General features: G+C 46.4%; 1 protein-coding gene across 1 annotated transcript in view; it reads left to right on the plus strand.

The window, feature by feature from the left end:
- FBXO38 (F-box protein 38) overlaps positions 1-26,339 on the plus strand; it is a 226,997-nt gene that overhangs the window by 58,330 nt on the left and 142,328 nt on the right. The window contains exons 8-12 of the mRNA XM_078652963.1: positions 5,069-5,162; positions 6,469-6,599; positions 7,510-7,680; positions 9,368-9,510; positions 15,186-15,399. Coding sequence (XP_078509089.1) covers positions 5,069-5,162; positions 6,469-6,599; positions 7,510-7,680; positions 9,368-9,510; positions 15,186-15,399 — 753 coding nt within the window. The remainder of the gene's footprint in view (positions 1-5,068; positions 5,163-6,468; positions 6,600-7,509; positions 7,681-9,367; positions 9,511-15,185; positions 15,400-26,339) is intronic.

A 26,339-nucleotide genomic window follows, 5' to 3' on the forward strand; every position in this document is an offset into this window, starting at 1 on the left:
CTGCTCCCTCAACGGCATTCCACTCCTGTAGGGGGCAGACTAACACAGTGCCTACCTGTCTGGAATCGCATCACAACAGACAAGTGGGTAAGACAAATTATCCAGTATGGTTACTGCCTAGAGCTTACAGCTACCCCTCCACATATACTACCCAAACAGCGTCCAATGTCCACAGAACCTCTAATGCTGCTCCAAAAAGAGGTTCTCTCATTGCTCCAAAAAGATGCAATAGAGCTAGTTCCATTGCAACATCAAGGAACAGGGGTTTACTCACTCTATTTCCTAATACCCAAAAAGGACACTAAGACCAATTCTAGACCGAAGGCCTCTCAATCTGTATATAAACTCAGAGCATTTTCACATGATCACTTTACAACAAGTGCTCCCATTGTTGCAACAAGGCGATTTCCTAACTACACTAGACCTCAAGGATGCCTACTTCCACATTCCCATACATCCTTCTCACAGAAAGCCTCAGATTTGTACTAGAAGGACAACACTATCAGTTCAAAGACCTTCCATTTGGGGCCACAACTGCACCACGAGTGTTAACGAAGTGCCTAGCAGTAGTAGCAGCACATCTCAGAAGACAACATATCCACGTCTTCCCATACTTAGACGATTGGCTCATAAAAGCCAAGTCATTCAATCAGTGTGTCCAACACACATCTCAAATGATTCAAACACTGCACGACTTGGGATTTACAATCAACTACACCAAGTCACATCTCCAGCCCTCTCATGTACATAAATACCTAGGAGCTACCATAAACACCAATACAGCTGTAGCTTATCCCAGTCCAGCCAGGATACAGAGCATTCAACCCTTGGTTACAAGGTTTCAAAACCAACACTCTCTCCCAGCCAGAGTGTTCATGCAATTAATAGGCATGATGGCATATTGCATCTTTATTGTACTATATGCAAGACTGCAAAAGCGATCATTGCAGGAATGTCTAGCACATCAGTGGAATCCGGCACTAACAGACCTGGTGTTGGTGGACAGCCGCACACATCGCTCTCTGCAGTGGTGGAACACCAAAAACTTGTCCAAAGGGCGGACGTTCCTCAAGCCAGTTCCACAGATAGTACTGACAACAGACGCATCCCTGACAGGATGGGGAGCACATCTGCTCCACCACACAACTCGGGGAAGATGGACTGCTCAACAAAAGGTGCTTCACATCAATCACTTAGCGTTGCTGTCAGTTTTCCTAGCACTGACGTCCTTCCAAGTGCACATACATAACAAAGCTGTCTTAATCCGGACGGACAACATGACAGCTATGTACTACATACAAAAACAAGGAGGCACACATTCCCTGCAACTGTCCCAGCTCGCACAAAACATTTGGAGATGGGCCATTCCACAAAAGATATATCTGCTCGCAGAACACCGTCCAGGAGTTCACAATCAGATAGTCGATCTGTTAAGTCGACAGACATAACAGATTCACGAATGGGAACTACATCTGCAAGTTCTTCAACCATTCTTTCACAAGTGGGGTAATCCAGACATAGACCTGTTTGCCACACACGAAAACGCAAAATGCCCAACCTTCGCTGCCAGGTTTCCACACCTGTTGTCCAAGGGCAATGCGATATGGATGAACAGCTCAGGCAGATTTGCGTACGCTTTTCCGCCAATCCCACTAATACCACTAGTGGTATGCAAGCTCAGACACCAGTCTCTCAAACTGATCTTAGTAGCTCCCACATGGGCACGCCAACTGTGGTTCACCACACTGCTAGAACTCTCTCTAGTGCCACACCAAAAACTATTTCTGACACCATCCATGCTAACGCAGAACCATGGAGACATCAGGCATCCAGATCCAAGTCAACTGAATCTGGCAATCTGGCTCCTGAAGTCTGAGTTTGGTTACCTTAACCTACCACCAGACTGTATGAATATCATTAAAGAAGCCAGAAGACCTACTACTAGAGCTTGCTATGATGCTAAATGGAAAAGATTTGCCATTTACTGCACTAATAATCAAATTGATCCTTTAGATGCTTCCATCCAAAATATTATCTGTTACCTTCTCCATTTACAGAGATGTAATCTAGCATATTCATCTATACGCTTAAATCTTGCAGCCATTGCGGCATATCTACAAAACAGGCAACATATGTCGTTGTTTAGAGTACCAGCAATAAAATGATTCCTCCTAGGTTACCACCCTCTCCAGGGTGGAACCTAAACATTGTTCTTACTAGGCTCATGGGCCCCCCTTTTGAACCTTTACACAAATGTGAACTGCAATTTCTCACATGGAAAACAGCTTTCCTCATTGCTATTACCTCTCTTAGAAGAGTTAGTGAGATTCATGCTTTTACCATACAAGAACCATTCTTACAATTACACTGTCACAAAGTGGTCCTAAGGACTAATCCTAAATTCCTTCCTAAAGTAATTACTCCTTTTCATCTAAACCAATCTGTAGAGTTACCAGTGTTTTTCAACACCCAGACTCTGTAGCAGACGGAGCTCTACACACACTAGATGTCAAAAGAGCTCTTCTCTATTACATCAATAGAACCAAATCCTTTCGCAAAACAAAGCAACTATTTGTAGCTTTCTCTCCACCACATAAAGGCAACCCCAATTCTAAATCAGGGTTTGCAAGGTGGATTGTTAAATGCATACAAATATGCTATCACAAGGGAAAACGCACATTAACAGTTCCTCCTAGAGCGCACTCCACACGCAGACTAGGAGCCTCCGTGGCTTTCTTAGGGAACATTCCCCTAGAAGACATCTGCAAGGCAGCAACATGGTCTACAACACACACCTTCACTAAACACTATTGTGTTGATGTGCAAGCCAAGCAGCAAGCTGCATTATGCCAAGCTGTCCTCAAAACTCTCTTTCAAACTACTGCAACGGATACAGGTGACCACTGCTAGGGAAGACACTGCTGCACAATCGATGCAAAGTGTAGAATCTGCAGCTCATATGCCTCGAACGGAAAATGCTACTTATCAGTATGCATCTGTTCTTGGCATGTAGAGCTGCAGATTTCAACATGCCCTCCTGCCTCCCCGGGACCTGGACCTGTATCTGTTCCAGTTTTATCTTAATTAGATATAAACGCATGGACATCCCTTCTATCTTTCTACTAACTCCATCATTTCCCATCATGGCGAAAGACAATCTTAGGATGGAGCAGATTCCCATGCGTTCTATCGTCCAAGGGAGGAGTCACCAATCCCGTGACTACAAAGACTTCTTCCAAGACAACATGCAATCATCCGAGCCCAACACCAGGTGGCGATCTAATGCAAAGTGTAGAAATCTGCAGCTCTACATGCCTAGAACAGATGCATACTGGTAAGTAGCATTTTCTTTTATTGCCAACCAAATGAATGTTAATTAGCTGGCGGCCTCTTAAGAAGAAAGGCTGAGCAGACGTGCTGGGGTTTGAACCTGCGGTTGTGAGGTCAAACATAAGATTAATAGGGTGGAAGCTTCAGCCCACTGAGCCAACAGAATAGGCTTGGACCAGAGCAGACCGGGCAGGCTAACGGAGTCTGGCCTACTGTCGGTATTTTTGTGCTGCCTTGTGTTTCTAGAGAAGCAGCGGCTAAAATGCAAGGTTTTCACGTTCAACCGGACACTGCAGTCTGGAGTCATTTGAAAGTAGTGTGGATACACATAATAAGCTTATTTGTAATTTCCCGTGAGGCTTTGGCCAAGGCCTGCTCATTAGACGGTGCTGACGATTCCACTGAAAAGTAAGATGTCACCGTAATTGATTTTGTTTCTGTTCCTTTGTGTTTTAGAGACCATGAAAGCGCACTCTTGTGGAGGTGGGGTGTGGGGGACGCGCCTTATAATGAAAGCGGCATGGTCAGGAAATGAAACCTGGCCCAAAACAGATGTGCTCTGCTGCTGCTGGCTCCCGAGAGCAAAACGCTCTGGGAGTAAACATTTCCCGAAAAGCAAATAATGGCGCGAGAGAGAAGCGGGGCGAGTGAGCACGGCAGTGCAGCGAATGCACTAATTAAAAACAGATGGTGACATGACCCTGAACAGATGGCGACCCTGCTCGTAACCGCAAGCCGTGGGCGGATACATTCCCTGGGAAAGGTGGGACATGCACCCGTTTTTGCCCAAATGCTTGCTGCCTTTTTATAAAGACACTCGCAAAGCCCAATAGAAAAAACGCAAAAAAAACCCACACACGAGTAAGAGAAAGTCCAGAGTAATTGCAAGAGGTTGTTTTCCTAGGGCATCGCATGCGTGCTGCTCTATGCTCCTACCTAAAAATGCTAAAAGAAAAAAAACACATGCACGAGCGTGTGAAAAGTCTAGAGTGATTCCAAGAGGTCGTTTTCCAAGTTTAGCGCATGCGCGCTGCGCTAAGCTCGACCTAAACAACTGCTTTATTTAAAAGTAGTCCCAGCTATGGTGGACTGCTGAGCCCAGCAGGCCACCATACCTGGGAGGGCCTGCCATTCACAATGGGTCCAAATTGCGAGAGGCTCATTTATATTCATGAGCCTCTCAATATGCAACCCTATTGGGAATCGCTAACAGTGTGAAATACACTGTTGTACATTGGAAATAGCGCCTCGCAAATTGCGAGTCACAAAAAACTTGCGATTTGCGTGGTGCTATTTCCACAGACGTACATCCGGCCCTGTATGTGCTGAATAAAAAGTGAAATCTCTCTTCTGCTGGAACAGCACATTGAACGGCCATTGATGTAACAGGTTGGGTGATTTAAAAATGTATATCCCACGCCTTTGAGCAATTGAGAATTTTTGTTTTATGTTTGTGCTCGTTCATGGAGTACAGAGAAGCCAATAAATTATACTAGCTTCTGTTCTTTAAATAAAATTGGGATTTTCTCTTAAGAGGTCACCTTGAAATACATGTTGCACCCTTTAACCTTACTTACAAGAACCTCGAACCTACAAATTGTGTTACCTCTTACTGAGTGTTTGGTGTATTTTCACCTTTACGTTTGCTGTTCATATTAAGCAGAGAGTGTGCATTTCCTTAGATTGCTGCTTCTGGAAACCCTTTTGAGAGACATCTGTGTTACTGTTTATTTGGTAGGTGGCTTTAGGAATCTGCATACTGTCGTCGTGGGAGCGTGTAAAAATGCCCTGGAAGTCGACCTTGGCTACCTCATCATCACAGCTGCCCGAAGGTATCAACATTGTTCTTTTCTTTTCTCTGCTCTTCATTGGTCGGAGTCTTACTTAAGTATAGCCTGATAACCACAAGGACCACTCACTCATCTACTTAGGATTACTACATTGATAGAGCGAAGGTATTTTTGTATGCAGAGTAAAGGTAAAGCACTTCCACAAACTACCCGTCCATCCTGATTGACTGACTGTTCAAGGCTTTTCTGCTTTCCTACAGAATAAATACCGCTCTGTTTTCATATGTTTCTCATTGAGCTAAAGTGTTTACGGGACTGTCCTCTTTCGACTATACACACTTAGTCTGATGCTTTCATTGGGCAATCTATAGTCTTGTCTCAGGGTTGACTCTAAATATGTGAAGAAAGGGCGCACACATATGATTGGGTATAAATGTTCAGCTTTCTGATTCACTAGCATCTTTCATTCTGAGAAAGTTCCGCACTTATTTATTGTATGACATTAGCATGCAATATTTAGTTTCACTTGAAGTGCAAAGCTATGGAAATTCGTTACCTATTATGTCTGTTCATATAAAGGAGATTCATTTAGTCTATGGCATGCATTTACCCTGCACTTTCCACTGTTCGCAGATTGTTCATACTTCTATTTATTTCATATTTTGCAGTCTTTTTGTTATTTACATACTTTTCAGATGACTGCATGGTTCAATAATTCATTTTGCAGCTCAACATCATAGTTTGTTGATTTAAAACGTAAAAGCATTTCAGAAAATAAAATTAAAGCAAATATATTTGAAAATATGAACAGTTAACCAAGCAGGGAAAGGAATTCCAGACACTTCGTGAATATTGATTGGCTATTGCAGAGCTTCTGTTTAGACAATCACTGTTGATACTTATTGCGTAAATCTACTTACTCATATCCTAATATATTGCATTTTGATTAATGTAGTCTACATTTGGTTATATTGCACATGCGCTTTTGTTCTCTTCATACCACTATTGACACGTATGACTCTGTAAGTGTTTTCTCTTTTAGTTGCTCCTTGCTTTATATTCACCAAGCTTGCGCTTCTCTTTCACTTCATCTCTTTTGGTCTAGTTTATGTAGGTTTGCACTCAGTGCTCATGTATCTACATGATTTGTTGATGTTCACCTTCATTGTGTTTAAGAGCATTTTTTTAGCTGTAGAGATCTATGCAATATACCACTGGAACACCTAAATTATTTACTGTATTACTCTGATTTGATTTCGTGTTTAAAGGCAACATGTCTACGACTCTGAATTAACGGATGGTAAGAAAGCCTCTTGTATTTTGTTAATGTAGAACTTGTTTTTGATAGATTACATGAGGTGCGAATACAGCCTTCCCTGACTAAAGATGGAGTATTTTCTGCACTGAAGATGGCCGAGCTGGAGTTCCCCCAGTTCGAAACCCTTCACCTGGGATTCGTAGATGAGTTCCTTCTACAGTGTACGTGCGTCATTTTGTCTAACCTCATCCAATTCTTCACATGATTTTAGTTGCGGCATGTGTTTGGGGTGGCAAAAACATTCCTTTTAACATATAACCTCTTTTAATTGCCATTAATTTCAGCTGAGAGAAATTGAAAATAGTGGGCCACACCTGTAGCTTCTAACTTTGATTCTTTTTTTTTAAAACCCATATAAAGGAAAATTAGATGTGTTTTGTGGAAGTTTCAACTGACGGCTTTTTCATGTTATTATGTTTAAGGGAATAATAATTGTTTGGCTCTGTTTGGAGTTTGTATCTGTTGAGTCTGTGGTAGCTAGATGCGCCACATTGCAGAACAGTGCTGTTAAATCCTTGTGTGTGTCATGATAAAAGGGTTAGTTCTGATGTTTATTATACTTTAAGACCAGGAATTATTTTTGCATTGAACATCTGTTGGTAAATGTCTTGGTAATATGTTGGAAAGTACCAAACCTCCCATCTGTTAATTCCACATCAAAGTACTGCACACTATGAACAAACAGCTTCATTGTCTCCCTGTGGAAATGATCACAAAGACTGTGATAAAAAGCCAAGTTGTAAAAGGTAGATCGGGTACACTTGTAAACAGTGGCTGTTAACAAGACTATGTAAAATTGTGAAAAGCTTCCCAGCTGAGTTTAACCTATTGAAATTTAGTTAACAAAGTGCAGCACGGCCAACCCATGCCAGATGTTAGGGATCTACAATGACTAGGTAAATTAGTTACATTCAATTATGTGAATGCATTTTCTGTTGATATTCCTAAAACCTTGCCATGGTCTGTTACACATTCCTGACTTAAGGGTAGGGCAGCCATACATACTCTTGCATTTATCTCTGACTCTACTTGGATGTCTTATTCCTCAGCCGGATGCTTTTTACTTTACAGGTAAGATGACCAATGCTGACCTCATGAAGTATGGCCTGGCAGATGTAGCCGAAAATCCTGGCATCATCACGGACATAGGCATGAAAGCAGTGAATGAAGTTTTTTCCTGCATCAAGTATTTGGTTATTTATAACTGCCCTCATCTACATAACCCAATCCACTGGATCACAGGTATCAGATCCTTAGCAGTGCAACAACCCAGTCTCTTTTCAGTGTATGTTCCCCCCCCTGCTTTCTGTAGCACATGTTCATCTCTGTGCTATTTTGTTCTGTCATCTCATCTTTTTGTACCATTCCCCATCTTTCTCTGTTATGCTCCCTCCGTCATACCTCCTTCTTTATCCACATTCCTACTACCCCACTTCTCATTTTATTCAGTCACTGCATCCTCTTCTTTCTCATTTGTTTATTTCTTTAACAGTTTTATGTAGCCCTTCTGCACCATAAAACTTAACAAAACACCTTACGGGCAAAGGTAGTCTATGGCTTAGAAAACAATACATATATTTTCATAGTGTTATGGTAACCACAAACTTGAAAGCCAGTCGACTGGGTGAGTTAGAAAGTGTGAGACATCTGTTGAAGAAGAGAGGGAAGAGGAGAGTTGTGGAGAGTTGTTGGGGGTTTCCTTCTCAAGGTGGAAGGCTAGGTTTTATTGTGTCTGGAAAAGAATGGAAGTTGGTGAGCAGCTGCCTTACTTGAACCATTTTCTTGGGACCACACTGGACTTTGAAAACTTTTAGTGGGTTCACTAGCACCAAGTTGTGTTTTCTGGCATAAGCAGTAGCATTGCATGAGTTCACCGGTAAAGATGAAACGGGCCTTTATATTACCCATTGTTTTTAAGTAACAGTAGGTTTTAAGATGATTGTTCATTCTTTTACTTCAGTTTTGATCTAAAGACACCGAGGAAATATTTAGGCATTCTGCTCTATGGGATCTTTCATTTACAAAAGTCATCAAGACATCCCCATGGTTTGTTTTGGTCAAGTCTAACTGTTTTCAGCCTCTCTAAGTCAGAGGTATGTATGAGTGCCACTTGCGCTTTCTTACTAGGAGTTGTGGTCTTGCCAGTTTGCAGGACTGTTGCCTGGTTCTCTGTTATTTCCTTGATCCAGTGGCTCAGACTACATTTTGGAGTCATTCATAGGAACAGACCTCTTGAGTAAAAAATTATCTCCTATCCTGAATTAATCCTCAATTGTACGACCTAGTTAGCTCGGAGTACAAAGGGGCTAACTTTGGTATACAGCTAGAGTGCAGTAGTAAGTGAGGCATTGGAAGACCAGTTTCCAACAAACCCTCAATGCGTACGGCGCAGAAACCAATAACTGTCAGGTCCCAGAGGTAAGGGTTCATAGCAAAACACAGATGAAAAGGGAAAAAATATGGTTATTAGGGCACGGTGACCACAGATTGCATTTTCTAAACTAATACTGTTTATCCACATGCTTTCTGCAATTTCATAAATCACGTCTTTTAAGAGCAGTCTGCTTTTTAGCTCGTATTTAACGGGGTGTATAATGCTCATTTATGAAATTGTAATGACCTGACTGATTATGGTTTTATTGCTGTTACAAATGCTTTTTATTCTACTTTTTTGATTGCTGTTGCAAATCGAATAAAGATTTTGATAATGATGATGGTGAAGAGCAGTCTGCATTACTCATGAGGCTGTGTGCTTGCCAGCATCTGTGCGCAATAAGTGCAGTAGGAGGTCCCTGTGTTGGTATTGGAGATGTCTACTTGTACTCCTTAAGGGGCGGACTCTACCAATCCTTGGTCACTGCTGTATGATCATACGCATTGTACTTGCAATTCATTGAAGTGTTTGGGTCTTTGTCTCCTTATCCTGCAGAACATTCTCGATGGAGCCGGCTTGTTGATCTCACGCTGGTGCGCTGCCATGCAATAAAGCTTGAATCCTTTAGCCAATTCATCGAACTTTTGCCGAGCCTAGAATTCATCTCTTTGGACCAGATGTTCCGGGAACCTCCAAAAGTATGGTTTGCTTCTAGGCATACTTTAAGCCTTCTATTTAACTGCTAGGTTCATGTACCACTTTAGACTGGCACAATACGAAACCAAGTTACAACGCAAAATGAAGTGGGTTTTTCTGTAGAATTAAAAAAAACATCTTTCTTACAGATCTTGAATGATATGAGCATTTGCAAAGTGCATATCAGAAACGTAATTGTTGCTAGGCGCAGAGAAAGATGATCAGTTCAACAATTCTGACCAATGGCGAGTGCTTGTAGGAAGATGCATATTTGTATGGCTTTGTATAAAGTAAGGGTGCTTTGCTCCTACGGAGGGTTGTAATGGGGTAAGAAGAGAAGCCCCCTGTCCTTGTTTTCATTACTGAGTCCTGAACAGTTAATGAATGCAAAATTCTGGATCGAAAGGCCTTGCTCGGATTATAAAATAGACTGTTCCAAGTAAAAAAAAAAAACGGGTTGGAAGGTATAGATCCATGTTTGATCACATTGCAGACCTTGTGGAAGGCAGTAGCGTAATCTAGGAATCTGAGGGCTGCAGCCTGATTGTGATCCCAGTGAACTGGATGCCTTCTAATATGCTGTGTACTGTTGTATCTGCAACTTTTTTAAACTTACTGGCTGAGGCTGTGTGAGTGAAGATGGACGTGGGTGTTATCACTGCTTTTACCATAATGATGTAGAGAGGAGAGCGAATGGCAATGGCGGCTGGTAGCGAATGGTAGCTGGACCGTTTTGTTGTTGAAGTGTGTGTGCATACGTGCCTATGCTGTTGCACATGTTTACATGCATGTCTATTAATATTTTCATGTTAGCAACTGTAGATTTGCTGATGTAAAGAGGTGCATATGCTCATATTGTTTAAATATGTTTCGGTTTGAGTTTACATGTACCACAGCCTTGGGTTGAAGTGGTGTTGATGCTGTAGCTTCTGTGCGCTGGTGTTCAAGAAATGGAAGAATAATGTGGGTTGTTCTTTCTTTACCTAGATTTTCTCTAAATAATGCATAGATGGTGTTTCAGCGTCCTTGATTTGGTAGTGGGTTGCCTTGTACATTTGTGGTCCTGCAAGATTGTGATGTGGTTTGTTAGAATCTTGTTACTGAGCCTTTGTATATGTATGGAGTGACGTTTCAAACGTATGTCTTGTCACACATTTGTTCTTGAAGGTCTTTCTACTTTTGTTTGTTGTTGTGTTTTTTTTTTAACCTTAAGATTAATTGTGAGTTGTATTTTGTTATAGTTTTCACTTTTGTGGAGAAAATTTGCTCTAGGTTGTGATCATGTAGAAAATGTGTTTTCATGGGTGCCTATGTTTTAGATCACGGCACTGGTTCTTAACCTTTTGAATTGTGTTAGCCACTTAATCATTATTGGAATCCAGGGTCCCCTGGAATCTGGGACCCCTTTGAGTCATTATAGGAAAAGGGACCCCTACTTAAGCGCTTCAAAATAATACACAAAATACAGAAAAAGCATTCCTCAAACAAACACATGAATTATGACATATTAAAGTTAATTCACAAACAAATATAAAATCTAAATTTTCATATTAATTGGAAAGTCGGGGCTCTCCTAAAGCCGACTGAGGCCACCCATTGTCCATACTGAATTCTGTTTGATGTTTTTGCACAGCTTCCACAAATTAATCTGAGCACACAGACTTAATTTTTAGCCTCAAATTAAAAAATGTCTTCACATTTACGAAACATTTAAAAATGTTTAACATTGCATTTTTCTTCTATAAGTATATACAAGTTATCAATCTGTTAGTTATTTAATTTTTTTAAGCAGTTGTGGACCCCTAAATAGGCGTTGTGAACCCCAAGATGTCCCAAAGCACAGGTCAAGAACTGATGGGTTTATTTATTTATTCAAAGTTTTATATAGCGCGAACAAGATCCTTACAGATATCAGAGCGCTTCACAGAGACAGGGGTAGGGGCAACAGGAATGAACAAAGATAATGGGAGCAATATAGTAATCACTAACACAGTAATGTACAGAAACATATCAATATACAATCAGGTAAACAAGTAATATAAGACGGCACAAGTCATTGATCCCACTACAGAAGGGTTCAGGTAAACCTTGGATGTGTGGATGGCTTATACCAATTTCTTAGGATAGAGAGAACACTGGGTGGGGGCATCGGGAGGGTGATTCAATAAACCAAAGTGTATCATATATTGGTCGGTAGTAAGAGAGTAGCGTAGTAGTGTCACCATCAAGTAGGAGTATAGTGCCAAAGGACAAGGTGATCAGTGATACAAAGCGATGCAGAGTCTCAGATCCAGCACCTATAAAGTTCAGGAGATCTTGGCCAGAAGGATTGTTTTCACCTCTTTCTTGAAGAGTGCAGTGGAGGAGATAAGCCTGGTTTCAGGAGGGAGCGCATTCCAGATCCTGGGTGCCATTCCTGAGAAGGAGCGCTTGTATGTTTTTTCTTTCCGGAATCTACGAGGTTTCAGGAGTAGATTTTTTGTGCTTCTATTGGATCTCGACCCTCCTGATATAGACAACTTTTGAGCGAGGTAGTTGGGTGCATTGTGGTGCACGGCCGAGTGTGTCATAACTGCAATTTTTAGCTGTATTCTAGCTTCAAATGGCAGCCATTTTAGAGACTTTAAGTCTGGGGATATATGCGAATGTTTTCTTGAGCCAGTAATGAGTCTCGCGGCAGCGTTCAGGGAGGCTCTTAGGGGTGCTGTTGTGGATAGCGGGAGTCCGCTGAGGGCCACAATTCCGTAGTCTATGCGAGGGATGACTAAAGCTTGTACAGCAGTTTGGAAGTCTTTGGCCGGGAGGAAGGGTTTAAGTTTCCTCAGTGTGTTGATTTGGAAATTAGCTCCTTTTGTGGCTTTGCTAACGTGCTGTTGCATGTTGAGCTTGGCGTCGAGTGTGATGCCTAGGCATTTCGCAGAATCCACGATGGTAGTTTGGACATTGAGTGCTGTTAGGTTATTGAGCCAGGTTTAGGTGGTGGAAATTTTCGCCGGGGGTGAGATGAGTAGGAACTCAGTTTTCAGCGCATTTAGTTTGAGGTGATTATCGGCCAACCAAGATTGAGTGTTACTAAGTGTGGAATTCAGAAGTTTGATATCTTCCGGGGATTGTAGCTTTAGGTAAAGTTGTGTGTCATCGGCGTACATATGGAATTGAACATTGGATGCTTCGAGCAAGGTGGCGAGCGGTTCCATGACGAGGTTGAACAGTGTGGGGGAGAGGGAGGATCCTTGTGGAACACCTAGATCTGCAGGCACAGGTGTAGATAGCACATTGTCGATCTTGAACTTCTGAGACCGGTTATGAAGGAAGGAAGAAAACCATTTGAGAACAGTTCCCGATAGACCCATTCTAGTGCTTAGCAGTTCCAGTAAGTTCTCATGTTTGACCGTGTCAAATGCTGAAGAGAGGTCAAGAAGGATGAGGAGGCAGGACTCATTGCGATCAAGGATTTGGAGGGCGTCATCAATTATGTGTGTCATAGCTGTTTCCGTGCTATGTTTCGCTCGGAAGCCTGATTGATGGGGGTTGAGGAGGTCAAATTGGTCAATGTGTTTTGTTAGTTGGAGTTGGACACATTTCTCCAGCAGTTTGGCCAGGGTGGGGATATTGGTGATAGGACGGTAATTGTTCGGGTCAGCTGTAGGTTTCTTGAGTATAGGCGTGACTTGCCCCACCTTGAGGGAGTCTGGAATGAGACCTTGTTGAAGGGAGCTGTTGATGATTTTGGTCCAAAGAGGGAGGAGCAAGGGGATGAAGTCTTTTACAGCATTAGCAGGTAGGGGGTCTATGAGGTGATTAGAGGGTTTCAAGGTGCAGAGCAGTTTGTGTATTGCTTCTTCCGAGTAGGTGTCGAAGTACAGCCACGATGCCTTGTTTTTAGGTTGAATGTTAGACATTCTGGTGTGGTTGGGGAATCGGCTTACATCCATGATGAGGTCATTTCTTATGTTGTCGGTCTTTAGCTTAAAGAAAGCGGAGAAGGCTTCACAGTGTGGGGTGTCGCTTGTTGTGCTGTTTGATTGTAAGGGTTGTGTCTTTGTTTGAGTCTTGATTAGTTCGAACAGTTTTCTTGGCCTGTTTTTTGCTTGGTCCAGCTGGCGGCTAAAGAAGTCCGACTTTGTGCGCTTTATTTTCCTAAAGTAGGCATTTCTCTTGTTCTTAAGCGTTTTTAGATGCAGGGATGAGGGGTCAGATCTCCAGGTACGCTCTGCCATTCGCATAGTACGCCTGTCGTCATTGAGTCTGCCGTCATACCAGGGGTTAGAACTTTTGGTGGAGACTCTCTTCAGTTGCAATGGGGCGACTTCATTGACTATTGAATTCATAGAGTCAAGGTAGTGGTCGGTCAGTGATTGAACATCCGAGGCACCTGAAGGGGGAAGGAGGAGATTGCCGATGTGGGGAGGCAGGGTAGTGGGGTTAAGATTCTTCATGTCCCTCTTCCAGGTTTTGGATTTGGTGGGTTGAGCCGGGTTAGGTTTAACTTTTTCGTTGATAAAGAAGGTGATAATGTGGTGATCTGACCAGTCGCAGGGTTGGATCGCCTCCAGTTGGGTAGAGTCCTCTTTGGCGATGATGAGATCGAGTATCGAGCCTTTGTCGTGTGTTGGTCTATCGCATATTTGGGTGAGGTCAAGTGCATTAAGGAAAGTTTTGAGACTATTCACCACTGTGTCTTTCTGATCGTTCCAGTGGAGATTAAAGTCACCCAGGTAGACTTGGGTGATCTGCCGACCGGCATTGGATGTGATCGTGTCCATGAGTTGTTGGGTGAATATGAGGTTGTCACCAGGCGGGTGATAGATGAGATGTAAAGCACAAACTTGTTTGCCTTCGCTGGTGATATCGAGGCAGAGGAGTTCACAGGAAGTGAGGGAGGGGAGGTGGCTTTAGTAACGGAGAGGTTGCTCCTAAAAATGCATGCAATTCCCCCGCCCGTCTTGCCAGGCCTGTCCAGTCTAATGATGTGATAATTGGGGGGGGACTAGTATGTCCATTATCGGGGTAGAGGCTTCAGTAAGCCACGTTTCAGTCAGAATGGCTAGGTCCAGATCCATTGCTGAGACGAGATCAGCGATGTCGGAGGAGTGTCTCTGGGCCGATCTGCAATTGAGTAGGATGCATTTGAGTTTGGGAGTGAGAAGGGTGGTCGAGCCTTCTAGCGAGAGGGGGACTTTTCTGAGGTTGTTAGGGACGGAACCTCTATTGCCAAGGGTTGGGAGCCTCAGAGGATTTGAGAGAATTGTGGGATTAGATTAATGAAGGAAGTTTGACAGCACTAAGAGTCGAGAAATAATGCCACAGTTTTAAATTTATGCAAATTGTTGGTGAGGGCACAGCTCACTAGTGCTTCCGTGTAGCGGGCGAGATTAAGTGGTAATAGGAGGCTTCTGTGGTCAGTAAAAGGCTTACTTTTAACTGATTTTTGTGGGAAACAGGCTACTAAAATTGGCCCCCACACAGGCAATAGGCAGCTTACATTAGCAACTTGGTGGTTAAGGTTTTAAGAACTGCTTCTTCTACAGAGCAGACTGCTAACAATTTGCTCATGTCACAGCAATCCTGATTTGGAATGAGTGACATCTTCAGACCAGCATTTTAGTTTGTATGTTTCTCTTTCAAGGTGCTCCTTATGGGTGCAATTTCATAATTTGTGTGTGCTTTGATTTAGGGTTGTGCAAGGGTGGGCCTTAGCGCTGGCACTGGCATCGGTGTGTCCTCTGCTCTAGTGAGTAATCAAAACTCCAACAATGAAAATGAAAACAACAACCACCAAATAAACAACAATAACCACCCGAATCTAAACCAGAATCATCAGCCGCAGAATGGAGAGAATGAACTGGGAGCAGAGGAGCAAGCAGAGGAGCAGCACATACCAGCTGATGGTAAGCATAGGTATTTCAGGATCAGATATTGTTGTTGAGAAATGTTACTACAAAGCTGCACTGAAAATACTCCTTTGTGTCTGTGAGTGTACCTCTTGGTGCTTTGTCAGCATACCATATCTTATCCCTTGAGCAATAATGTAGTTCTCTTGTGGCAGATTCCTATGTTTCTCTAAAGGCGACATCCTTCACAGAGCAAATGCTTTGTGGGATAAACGTCATTCCTGCACAAGTTTCATTGTGCCTCAATGGTCATCATAATACTAATAGGCCAATAGGTAGTACATTAATTCACTATACTTATAAATACACGTGTGATAGAAAGCAGGGAGCATTGAATGAGCAGTCTTTTAATTTCTGTTCATACCATGCGAAGTAAAGTTGCTGCAAGGATCATGCCTTTGCAAATGTCCCCTCCAACATTTTATATGCTTCTACATCTCTCTCTACACTGTTTTACAAGTTTGTTTTTTCAGTGCACTTCTTTCTTCATGTGCTCCTTCTGTACCATCACAGCCCTTTTATTGAAGATGACTTCTCATTGTTTCTGGCCATGTCTGCAGTGTGGGCTTTTGGCATATGAAGGATAGTTGAATGGAGGTCCCACAGCACTGCACATTTTACATCTTGTAGCTCATAGTGATTTGGATCCCATTTTTATCGTTGAATGAAAATTATGGAAGCTTAATCCAGAATATTTTCGTGTCCATTTTCAGTCACTGAACTATGGTGGCACTTTACAACTTCATTGTGGAAAAACAGGGGCCCCTGCCTTAAAGGATAAACCCTAGCAAGGAAATTATACTTGTTTAGAAAAAGAGAAATTAGCACCGGGTTATGTGCACATATTTACATCATACTAGTGAACGCTAAAAAAATAAAGTCAATGCCTAGATGAATTTAATAGGAAAATATTTTTCTTTTATTTTATTTTGATTATAAACTGTATTCCCATATTTGAATCAATTAGTGTCTGATTAGAAGGTTATTTACATGTGTATAATACAGTTAGTGCTTTACAATTCAAAAACAATTTGCAAATAAACTATTTCAAATAATACAGAATTAATTCCCCTTCAACGCGTTTCGGCGGTTGGCCTTCCTCAGGAACTCTGTATGTACAAGTTGATACTTTTGGCAAGGCTGGAGGGAGCCTTGATTGATCTCTGTTCCCGGAAACTTTCGATGAGCTTCTAATTAATAGGGGAATTAATTCTGTATTATTTGAAATAGTTTATTTGCAAATTGTTTTTGAATTGTAAAGCACTAACTGTATTATACACATGTAAATAACCTTCTAATCAGACACTAATTGATTCAAATATGGGAATACAGTTTATAATCAAAATAAAATAAAAGGAAAATATTTTCCTATTAAATTCATCTAGGCATTGACTTTATTTTTTTAGCGTTCACTAGTATGATGTAAATATGTGCACATAACCCGGTGCTAATTTCTCTTTTTCTAAACAGGCACTTTACAACTTTCCATTCTGGAAGCTGGTGGATATATCAGTAATCTGATATATCACATATCTGTGTAAGAATCCAGGGGTTCCCTTACTAGTGGACACAGGCTTGCTATGCAATCCCAAAGTGCTCTGTTAGGGAGTAGTGTGGCCGAGCAGCCTTCGGCTTAGCACAGAGGAGCGTAAAACATTTGCTAATACACACAATGATTAATAAATTATGGCACTACTCAAGAAGGAGAGCTACTCTAATTTATGAAAAAAGCAAGTATTTTTATATATGTTTAGGCATCTGTAAGAAAGTGCCCTCTTTTTGCATGGTTGCCCCACTTTTTGCTAAACTACCTTGGGCTCCTTCCAAACAGGTACCCAGGGCCTATGTTCTTTCCCTAAAGTGCATCGAGAACAAAACCCAATTGACACTCTTTGGCCACAGGGCAGTCCCCTGTAAATGGTACCACAGGTACGAAGGGCACTGTGGCCAGGGAAGGCTCCCAAGGGCTGCAGCACTTATTGTGCCACCCTTAGAGGCCTATACCTTTACACATACACTGCCTTTGCAAGCTGCATGTTTTGAGCAGAACAAAGTGAAAAGTCGACATGGCACACATCCCTGTGGGCCATGCCTTCAACCCACTGCTCTGGCATAGGTCAGCCATCCCTCTAGCTGGGTGTACTATACCAGTGATGAGGGTACAGGTGCATGAGCCCTGTACCCCTACAGCGTCTAAGCCAATTTGTAGACATTGTAAGTGCAGAAATGCAATTAAGAGAATATGGTGCTGGGAGTTTGTCATTACAAACTCCACAGTACCATAATGGCTTTACTGAAAACTAGGAAGTTTGGTATCAAACTTTTCAGCACATTAAACCCACACTGATACCAGTGTGAGATGTAATTAAAAATTCACTCAGAGGGTATCTTAGAGATGCCCCCTGAAAAATGACCTAACACTAGTGTCCCGGCTGAGTGGCTGCTCACCAGCTGCCACCACAAGACATGTTGCCCACGCCCCTAGTTTGAGAGCCTGCTGCTCTAGGGGGATCTGAAACAATGCACATCCTGGCACAAGGTGCCAAGCCTCCTCCACTAGGATGGGCAGGTACCTTGAAGGGGAATCTTTAAAGGCTTGCCGCCTTTGTGAGCTTCCCCGGGCCCTTTTCCTCTTCCAGCAACTGGCCCCCACTGGTTCTGACCCCCACTTTTTGCGGGAAAACCAAGTGAGGAGGGAGGTGTGCCCACCTTTGCCAACCCCACCCCCCAGGTGGAGTAGGTGAGGTGAAGCACAACTCTCAGTCCCTGCCATCTTGCAGATGGGGGGAACCCAGCCAACCAGAGAGGCATATGCCCCTCTCCCACTGGAGGGTGGCATAATAGAGGGTGTACCGGCCCCAAGGAAGGGACCCATTGGTCCCAACCTTTACTTACCTGTAACGCCCCTAAATCTAGTATTTAGGGGGCACCCCTGAACCTTGCCTCCCCTGATAAGAATCGAGTAAGAAGAAAAGAAGAAGGACCAAAGAAGCCGTGCCAAAGCTAAGAAGAGGAGGACACCGACTGACTCGGTCTCAGCCCTACCGGCCTGTCCCCACCTCGAACCTGCACCCTCGAACATTCCAATGTGTCCTGCAGCCAGCAACCTCAAGAACCTTGCTCTGCCTACCACAGAAAAGACTCTGTCTCCCATGAGCACCAGATTTGCTCACCAACAGATTGTGGCTCCAGCCAAATCTGCAAGGCTGCACCACTCTGCACCAGTGTCCACGGCCCGAGTTTGAGTGGCCCAACACCACGAGGAGGTCTCCCCGGTGATCCTGACCCAATGTCTGGTGATCTCTGATGTGCCTCGAATCTCCCAGCGACACCTGCAGCCTTTTTCTGGAGGGTCCCCCCACCCCGACTGGAGCTTGTAAGGAAAACCCGATGCCTAAAGACACCCCTGGACCCGAGGTACAATGGCTTTGGGTGGTCCAACCTACGGTGTCCCAGCATCCTAACTTACCCCTCCAACCAGTGGTCACCTCTATAAGATCTAAGTCCCCGAGCCTGCAGTCTTTGTCGAAACTGGAGAATCCCCATTGAAATTAACAGGACACCCAACCCCAACCCATCACCCTGCGGGTGCACTTTGTGTGCTAAACAGCACCCCCCCTTGCCTTGAGCCTAACAGGAACTTTGTTTCCACTACCTTGTCACCTGCTTGTGAGCAACCATCAACCGGAGGCCCCCTATTCCTATTGGATAGCATTGGGCCTCAGCACTCTGCACCTGTCGGCCCTAGTGCAGCTGAGGGTGCTTTGAGAGTGCATCCTTGACCCTGGGGGAACCCTTGTTCGAACCCCAGAAACTCAACCGCATAGATCAGGTACTTACCTTTTAACCAATAACTTAATTTCTCTCCATTTGAATACATTGACTGTTTTTCCGTGAAAATTGTTGCATATGTGGAGTTGTATTGTATGAAAACCTGAAAAGCTACAACTATACAAAATTAATTTAATTTACCTTTTCTCTAGGAAATGACCCAGTGTGATATCTAGGCATTTCACACTGAGTAGAAAAAGTAACTTAAAAAGTAACTGAAAAGTAATCTGTACAGTAGTTTCAAAACCTTGACTTACCTGTGTTTCAAATACCTACATTTGAACTTGCATTCAATTGTAAACATTGTATAATATTTTGCAAAGCATTTATTTCACTTACCTGTGCCAAGCTTGGCTTGGTTCTAGAAATAAAATAACTTAATATTTTTATACAAACAAAAGTGGTCTGAATTCATTTTTTGAGTGTGTAACATAATTTGCTGATTAAGTGAGTTCAACAAATGCTTATCACTACCCTCTGATAAAGCTTTACTCCTCGCCCACACCACCACAAATGGAGAGTAAGGTGCTATCTACTTTTTCTCTGGCTACCTTTGGGGTTCCACCGGACTCTGAGCACACTATACATCATTTTGGTGTAGTAAATACACAGCCAGCTTCCTACAGCATCAGAGATGTACGTTTTTACATAAATTCTTTTCACGTCAAAAAATGGACACTGTGCAATTCTTGAGTTTTGGAATGTTATCCTATGGAAGGAAGAACAAGTTCTGCAGACGGGTACATAACATTGACTTACATGACCAATCTCCAGGAATCAAGGTGAATGGCGGGCAAGGTCCAAGGCAGCACCAATAGTATACCACCAGCGGCACTCCAGCGGCTGGATGCAGGGTGCAAATCAGTATTGGGAGCCCAATGCATTTTAATGGGGATTAGTCTCTGTATTGAGAGGCTGTAGGTTCTGGCTAGGAAGCCAGTTGAACCAACAAGTGGCCTCAGGCTTTGCGTTGCTCGGGTGCACCTTTGTTCCACTTCTCCAAGGCCCAGGGGCAACGGGTCTGGAGTTGTCTTTAGGTGCTGGGTTTATCTGAAAGAAACAGGTTAGTATTAGATTCCTTACCTTAGAATATCCCCAGGGGTCAGTCTGGATTCGGAAATTTTTGCGTAGCAGTACCCCTGCGTGTCGGTAGGCGTTGTCTGCGGCTCCGCGTCCGTCGTCGGCGTCGTTGGTGCCGGGATGACGTCGCCGGAGTACTTGACGCCGCCCTCGCACGCTGACGTCAGTTCTTCTTTTTTCTGCGCCAGCAAGCGCAGGTCCGGAGAAAGTGGTACCCTTTAGTCACTTTTTGACTAAGCTTTTTCGATCCTTTTTCGAGTCGTACGACTCCATTGGTGTCGTTAGGGATGCCCTGGTACAAGCCCTGTGCCAATTGCAACCGACTGATTGGTTACCCACCCCCATCGCCGGTGCCTACATTGCCTGGGGCCTGACCACGATGACACGTCGTGCCCCGACTGTCGGGCCTTGATGTCGAAGGCTAGGCGGGAGCAGTCCTGTAAGCGCCTCGAGCTTCGGCAGTCAGCCCGCGCTGTTAGAGGTCCCAGTCCGGAAGGAGGTCGCGGGGCCGGTCGCGGGGCCGGTCGCGGGGCCGTAGTCATCACAGCTCGGCGAGTCGACACCACTTGTCGGGCTCCAAGTCCTCAGGTAAGAGGCACAAGAAGTCGAAGAGGCGCCATCGCTATTCTGACTCCACCGGAGCCGCTGGCGTCGCGGCCTGCTCCATACCCGCCGGTCCCTGGGCAGAAAGCGACGCCGGAGGAGATCGATGCCTTCCTCATGGCGATGAGGTCGCTCACTCCTCCGCCGGGTTCCGCGGTGCCTTCCGGCTCCGCGGCCCCGACTGGGAGCCCAAGCAAGCCAGGTTCTTCGGCCCCGGCGCCGGCGGGTGCTTCGGCCCTGGTGCCGTCGGCGACTTCGGTCCTGGCGCCGCATGGCTCCACTGGATCCGGATCCAGGTCGCCGCTGGTCGACCTTACGACCCCGCCAGCGTCGATCCCTAGGGTGTTGCCCCCCAGCGCCGTCCCCACACGGCGCCGTCCCTGGTCCACCCCTCGGTCCGGATCCGGCGTCGGAGCGGCGTCGCTCGACGCCGCACTCGGCGCCGGCCGAAGAGGATTTCTTCGAGGAGCTGGGTCCATCCTTTACCCCTGAATACCAGGTGATGGACGACGAGGGACACTGGGAGGGTTCTGAGGACCCTCTGGCACGTGGACACAAGAACTATGGGACGCCTGTGGCCTGGATACCCCCCCAGACACTGGTTTTGTCTCCCCCCTGCCGTGGCTACGGAGGAGGGGGCTACTTATAGTGTGGTGCTGACGAGGGCGGCCAATGCCTTGGCTATTGAGCTCCCCGTTGCAGAGGTGAGGTCTAACTTCCTCACAGAGGTCCTTAAACCGCAGGTAATCTCCCCAGAGCCTCCACTGCCGTTTAATGAGGCTCTCACGGACGTCCTGTTGGGCACTTGTTCCAGGCCTGCTACATGTGCCCCTGTAGATAGGAACTTCGCTAGGCACCACCGCCCTACCCCGGGGACCCTAGTTTCTTGTCCACCCACCCCACCCCCGAGAGCCTGGTTATCCAGGCCTCTACTTCCCAATCCGCATTCCCGACTGCACCTCCAGATCGGGAATCCAAGAGGTATGAGCAATTCGGCAAGAAGATGTTATCCTCCCTTAGTTTGGGGTTGCGGTCGGTCAACACCGCGTGCCTCTTGGTCCGTTACATCCACTCCCTGTGGGATACGTTTGCGGCCGTGCTGCCTGAGTGCCCGGAGGGAACCCGGGTGAAGCTCGCTCAAGCCCTCGCGGAGGGACGAGACGCAGCGCGGTATTCCATACGATGTGGGCTGGATACCACGGACTCGCTGGGGAGAGCGATTTCCACGTCTGTGGCGGTTCGCCGCCACGCCTAGCTGAGGTCCGCCAACTTCTCGGCCGATGTCCAGAACACCCTTATGGACATGTCGTTCGATGGCAGCCACCTCTTCGGTGGCAAGGCAGATAGTGCGCTGGAACGCTTTAAGGACTCCAGGGCTACGGCCAAGTCCTTGGGCCTGTCGGCCCCGCGCCAGCAATCTTCTGCCCAGCGCTCCTTTCGTGGCCACGGAAGGGGCACCCCCACACGTCCTGCCATCCATGGGCCGTAGACTACCATTCAGCGCAGCGGCGGGTGTGGTTACCATCGCGGCGGTAACAGGGGACAATGGCGCGGCCAGTCCACATCTACCCCCGCAGCATCCGCCTCAAAGCCTTCCTAGTCCGAGCTTTCAGGCCCATTTGACGCCAGTGGGGGGCAGGGTTCGCCATCACCTCCTCCACTGGCGCTCAATCACATCGGACAGGTGGGTGCTGCAAATCGTCCGAAGGGGTCACTCCCTCCCCTTCGAGGCGACCCCTCCAGCCATGCCACCGCAGTACCACCGCGTGTCGGGGGATCACTTGCAACTTCTGCAATAGGAAGTTACGGCCCTCCTGGCCTAGGGGGCCATCGAGTGTGTTCCTGGGCCAGAAGTAGGGTGTGGTTGTTACTCCCACTACTTTCTGGTTCCCAAGAAGGGCAAAGGGGACCTACGCCCTATCTTGGACCTGCGGAACGTCAACGGCTTCCTCCGGAAGGAAAAGTTCAAGATGCTGACTTTGGCTCAGGTCTTAGCTGCTCTAGACCCGGGAGACTGGATGGTAGCGTTGGACTTGCAGGACGCCTATTTCCACATTCCCGTCCTGCTGGCCCACTGGCGCTACCTGCGGTTCACGGTAGGCCACGAGCACTTTCAGTTTACCGCGCTCCCCTTCGGCCTTACCAGCGCCCCACGGGTGTTCACGAAAGTGATGGCGGTGGTCGCAGCTCATCTGCGCAGGTTATGGGTTTCAGTCTTCCCCTACCTCGACGACTGGTTGTTGAAGGCGGGCTCGCCCCAGACAGTCGTCAGCCACCTCCAGACTACGGCCGACCTCCTGCACCTGCTGGGGTTCTTTATCAATGTGCCGAAGTCGCACCTGTGTCCCTCTCAGAAGCTCCCCTTCATCGGAGCGGTTCTAGACTCGGCGCTGTTTCGGGTTTATCCTCTCGAACAGCGGGTTCGGGATATTCAGGCTCTGATTACGATATTTCAGCCGTTATCCCGAGTCTCGGTCAGGTTGACACTGCGGCTTCTGGGGCTGATGGCCTCCTGCATCCTTCTGGTGCATCACGCCAGATGGCGGATGCGGGCTCTGCAGTGGGACCTGAAGTTTCAGTGGGCCCAGCATCAGGGCAACTTGTCCGACCATGTCTTGATCTCAGAGGGCACTGCAAGACAGTTGCAGTGGTGGCTCACGGACCGCGATTGGGTCAGCGGCAGATCCCTCTCCCTACCCCAACCGGAGCACGTAGTTGTGACGGACGTGTCTCTCCAGGGCTGGGGGGGCCACATGGGATAGGCGGAGATCAGAGGCCTCTGGTCTCCGGCGGAGTCCCGGGTCCACATCAACCTTCTGGAGCTGCGGGCGATCCGGCTTGCACTGAAGGCATTCCTCCCTTCTGTCCGGGGGAGTGTAGTGCAGGGGTTCACAGACAACACCACCGCCATGTAGTACTCCCAACAAACAGGGCAGGGTGGAGTCGTGGACCCTATGCCAGGAGGCTCTGCGCCTCTGGCAGTGGCTGGACCATCAGGGCGTGACCTTGGTGGTTCCACACCTGGCAGGTTCCCTGAATGCCTGGTCGGACAAACTCAGCCGTCGGTGCATGATCGATCACGAATGGCGTATGAACCCGGACGTGGCGCAAGGTCTCTTTTAGCAGTGGGGAGAGCCTTGGTTAGATCTACTCGCCACAGAAGAGAACGCACAATTTCATCAGTTCTGCACGTTGGAATTTCCAAGGCGGCACTCGCTCGGAGACGCTTTTCGTCGCAAGTGGAGTTGCGGTCTGTTGTACGCCTTTCCGCCTATACCACTTCTGCCCAGAGTGCTGAAGAAGATCAGGCACGACTGGGCCCAAGTCATCCTTGTGGCTCCGGACTGGGCACGAAGGTACTGACTGGTATCCCGAGCTACTCGGCATGTTAGTCGATCCCCCGATTCGTCTGCCTCTTCAGGAGGACCTTCTGTCGCAGCAGCAGGGGACGGTCCTCCACCCGAACCTGCCCAGCCTCCACCTCCATACGTGGAGATTGAGCGGCGACAGTTGAGGCCATTTGACTTGCCTCCTGAAGTCTGTGATGTTATTCTGTCAGCCAGGCGTCCCTCCACAAAATCGGTATACGCCTGCAGGTGGAACAAATTTGTGACCTGGTGCACAGCAAAGGCTGTGGATCCACTCTCTGCCCCTCTTTCTGAGGCTCTCCTCTTTCTCTTGACCAGCAGGGCTCTGCTCTGGGCACTATCAAGGGCTACCTCTCTGCCATTTCCGCCTTCTTAAGGCTCCCTGATCAGCCCTCTTTGTTCAAATCCCCAGTTGTAAATAGGTTCTTGAAGGGCATCACTCTTAGTTCCCCCCCTGTTCCTTTCGTGATGCCTCAGTGGGACTTGAACCTTGTTCTGACTTATCTTATGTGCGCTCCCTTCGAGCCACTTCATAACTGTCCTCTTTGTCTTCTTACCCTTAAGACTGCATTCCTGGTTGCCATCACCTCTGCCAGGAGAGTGAGTGAGCTCCAGGCCCTTTCATCACGGCCTCCTTTCCTTTCTGTCCATCCGGACAAAGTTGTGTTGCGGACGCGACCCTCTTTCCTGCCCAAGGTAGTCACAGCCTTCCACATGGGGCAGTCCATCACCTTGCCCACCTTCTTTCCGCCTCCGCATCCTTCAAAAGAGGAAGAGAGGCTCCACCGCCTGCACCCAAAATGTGCTCTCTCATACTATCTGGATTGCACACGCCAGTTCCGGGTGGATGACCAACTCTTTGTTGGTTACGTGGGCGCTAAGAAGGGAAGCGTGGTGCACAAACGGACCATTTCCCGATGGGTCGTCTTGTGCATCAAGGCTTGTTATTCACTGGCTAAAAGGGAGCCTCCTGTGGGGCTACATGCCCATTCCACTCGGGCCATGGCGGCTACCACTGCCCTGGGTCGGGGAGTCCCCTTGCAGGACATTGTGAGAAGTTGGCCTGATATATGATGCTCACTAGTTCTAGTGATCACCTTGTATCAGTCCAAACAACCCTTATGGGGTTTGGTTGTAAGTCAACCTTATAGACCAGCTATCCTAATGGTAGCATGGAGAAAGCAGTCTTAGGCTAAACTCTTTTGGCATGTGAAGCCAGCTGTTTTACCACAATATAACCCCTTGAATACCAGATGAAAGGACACCACACAGGTTGTTATGAAAATAAACAGTCTATTTATTAATAACAACACCTCTGAACTCTTTATGAGGTCAGAGGGCTAAGCACATGACAATCTCTTACGAAAAATACGACAAGTTGCCCAAAATTACATTGGTGCCCTAGGGGCACGACAAACCATATACTAAGTAGGTGGAATGTGAAAGTCGATAAAGGAAATGGAGCTGTCCAGAGGCTGTAGGATCGATGGGACCACGCTATACTAACTTCAGGTAAGTAATAGGAGGCCCACGGAACGCGTGTGCAGAGTGTGAACTCACACGCGAGATGCGTAACAACGTCTATGGACAGTACAGTTCAAGTTAAAGGTGAGTACGGACAATTCTGACTGGATAGGACTAAAACGACTGTGGAACTGGACACTAGGACAGTTAAACTACCCTTAAGCACCGAGATGCTCTCGTTACCTCACCCACGGGCCGCGGGTGCACAGGTGTCAAAGTGCGTCGGGTTCTCGCGTTAAAGTCTATGGAGCCTGAAAGAAAAGATGCTGCAGGCGACCAGGAGGAAGATGTCCGGTGCAATCCAAGGGTGGATTGTTGAAGAAGGAGACCTGAAAGCAGAGGGGACAATGTTCAGTCACTAGCCAGTGACTGGAGTGGAACCAGGAAGGAACCAGATGTCGTCGTCGCGATCAGGTGAAGAGTGGACGCTTGACTCTGCAGCCACGTGGACCAGGTGGCGTCTTCGACGACCAGGATGGAGGCACGAGCTGTCCCACGCAGGCTCTCGCTGTCGGCGGTGTTGGATCCGGG

The sequence above is a fragment of the Lissotriton helveticus genome, chromosome 7 (genome assembly GCF_964261635.1).
Source record: "Lissotriton helveticus chromosome 7, aLisHel1.1, whole genome shotgun sequence".
In the NCBI taxonomy this organism is placed as follows: domain Eukaryota; kingdom Metazoa; phylum Chordata; class Amphibia; order Caudata; family Salamandridae; genus Lissotriton; species Lissotriton helveticus.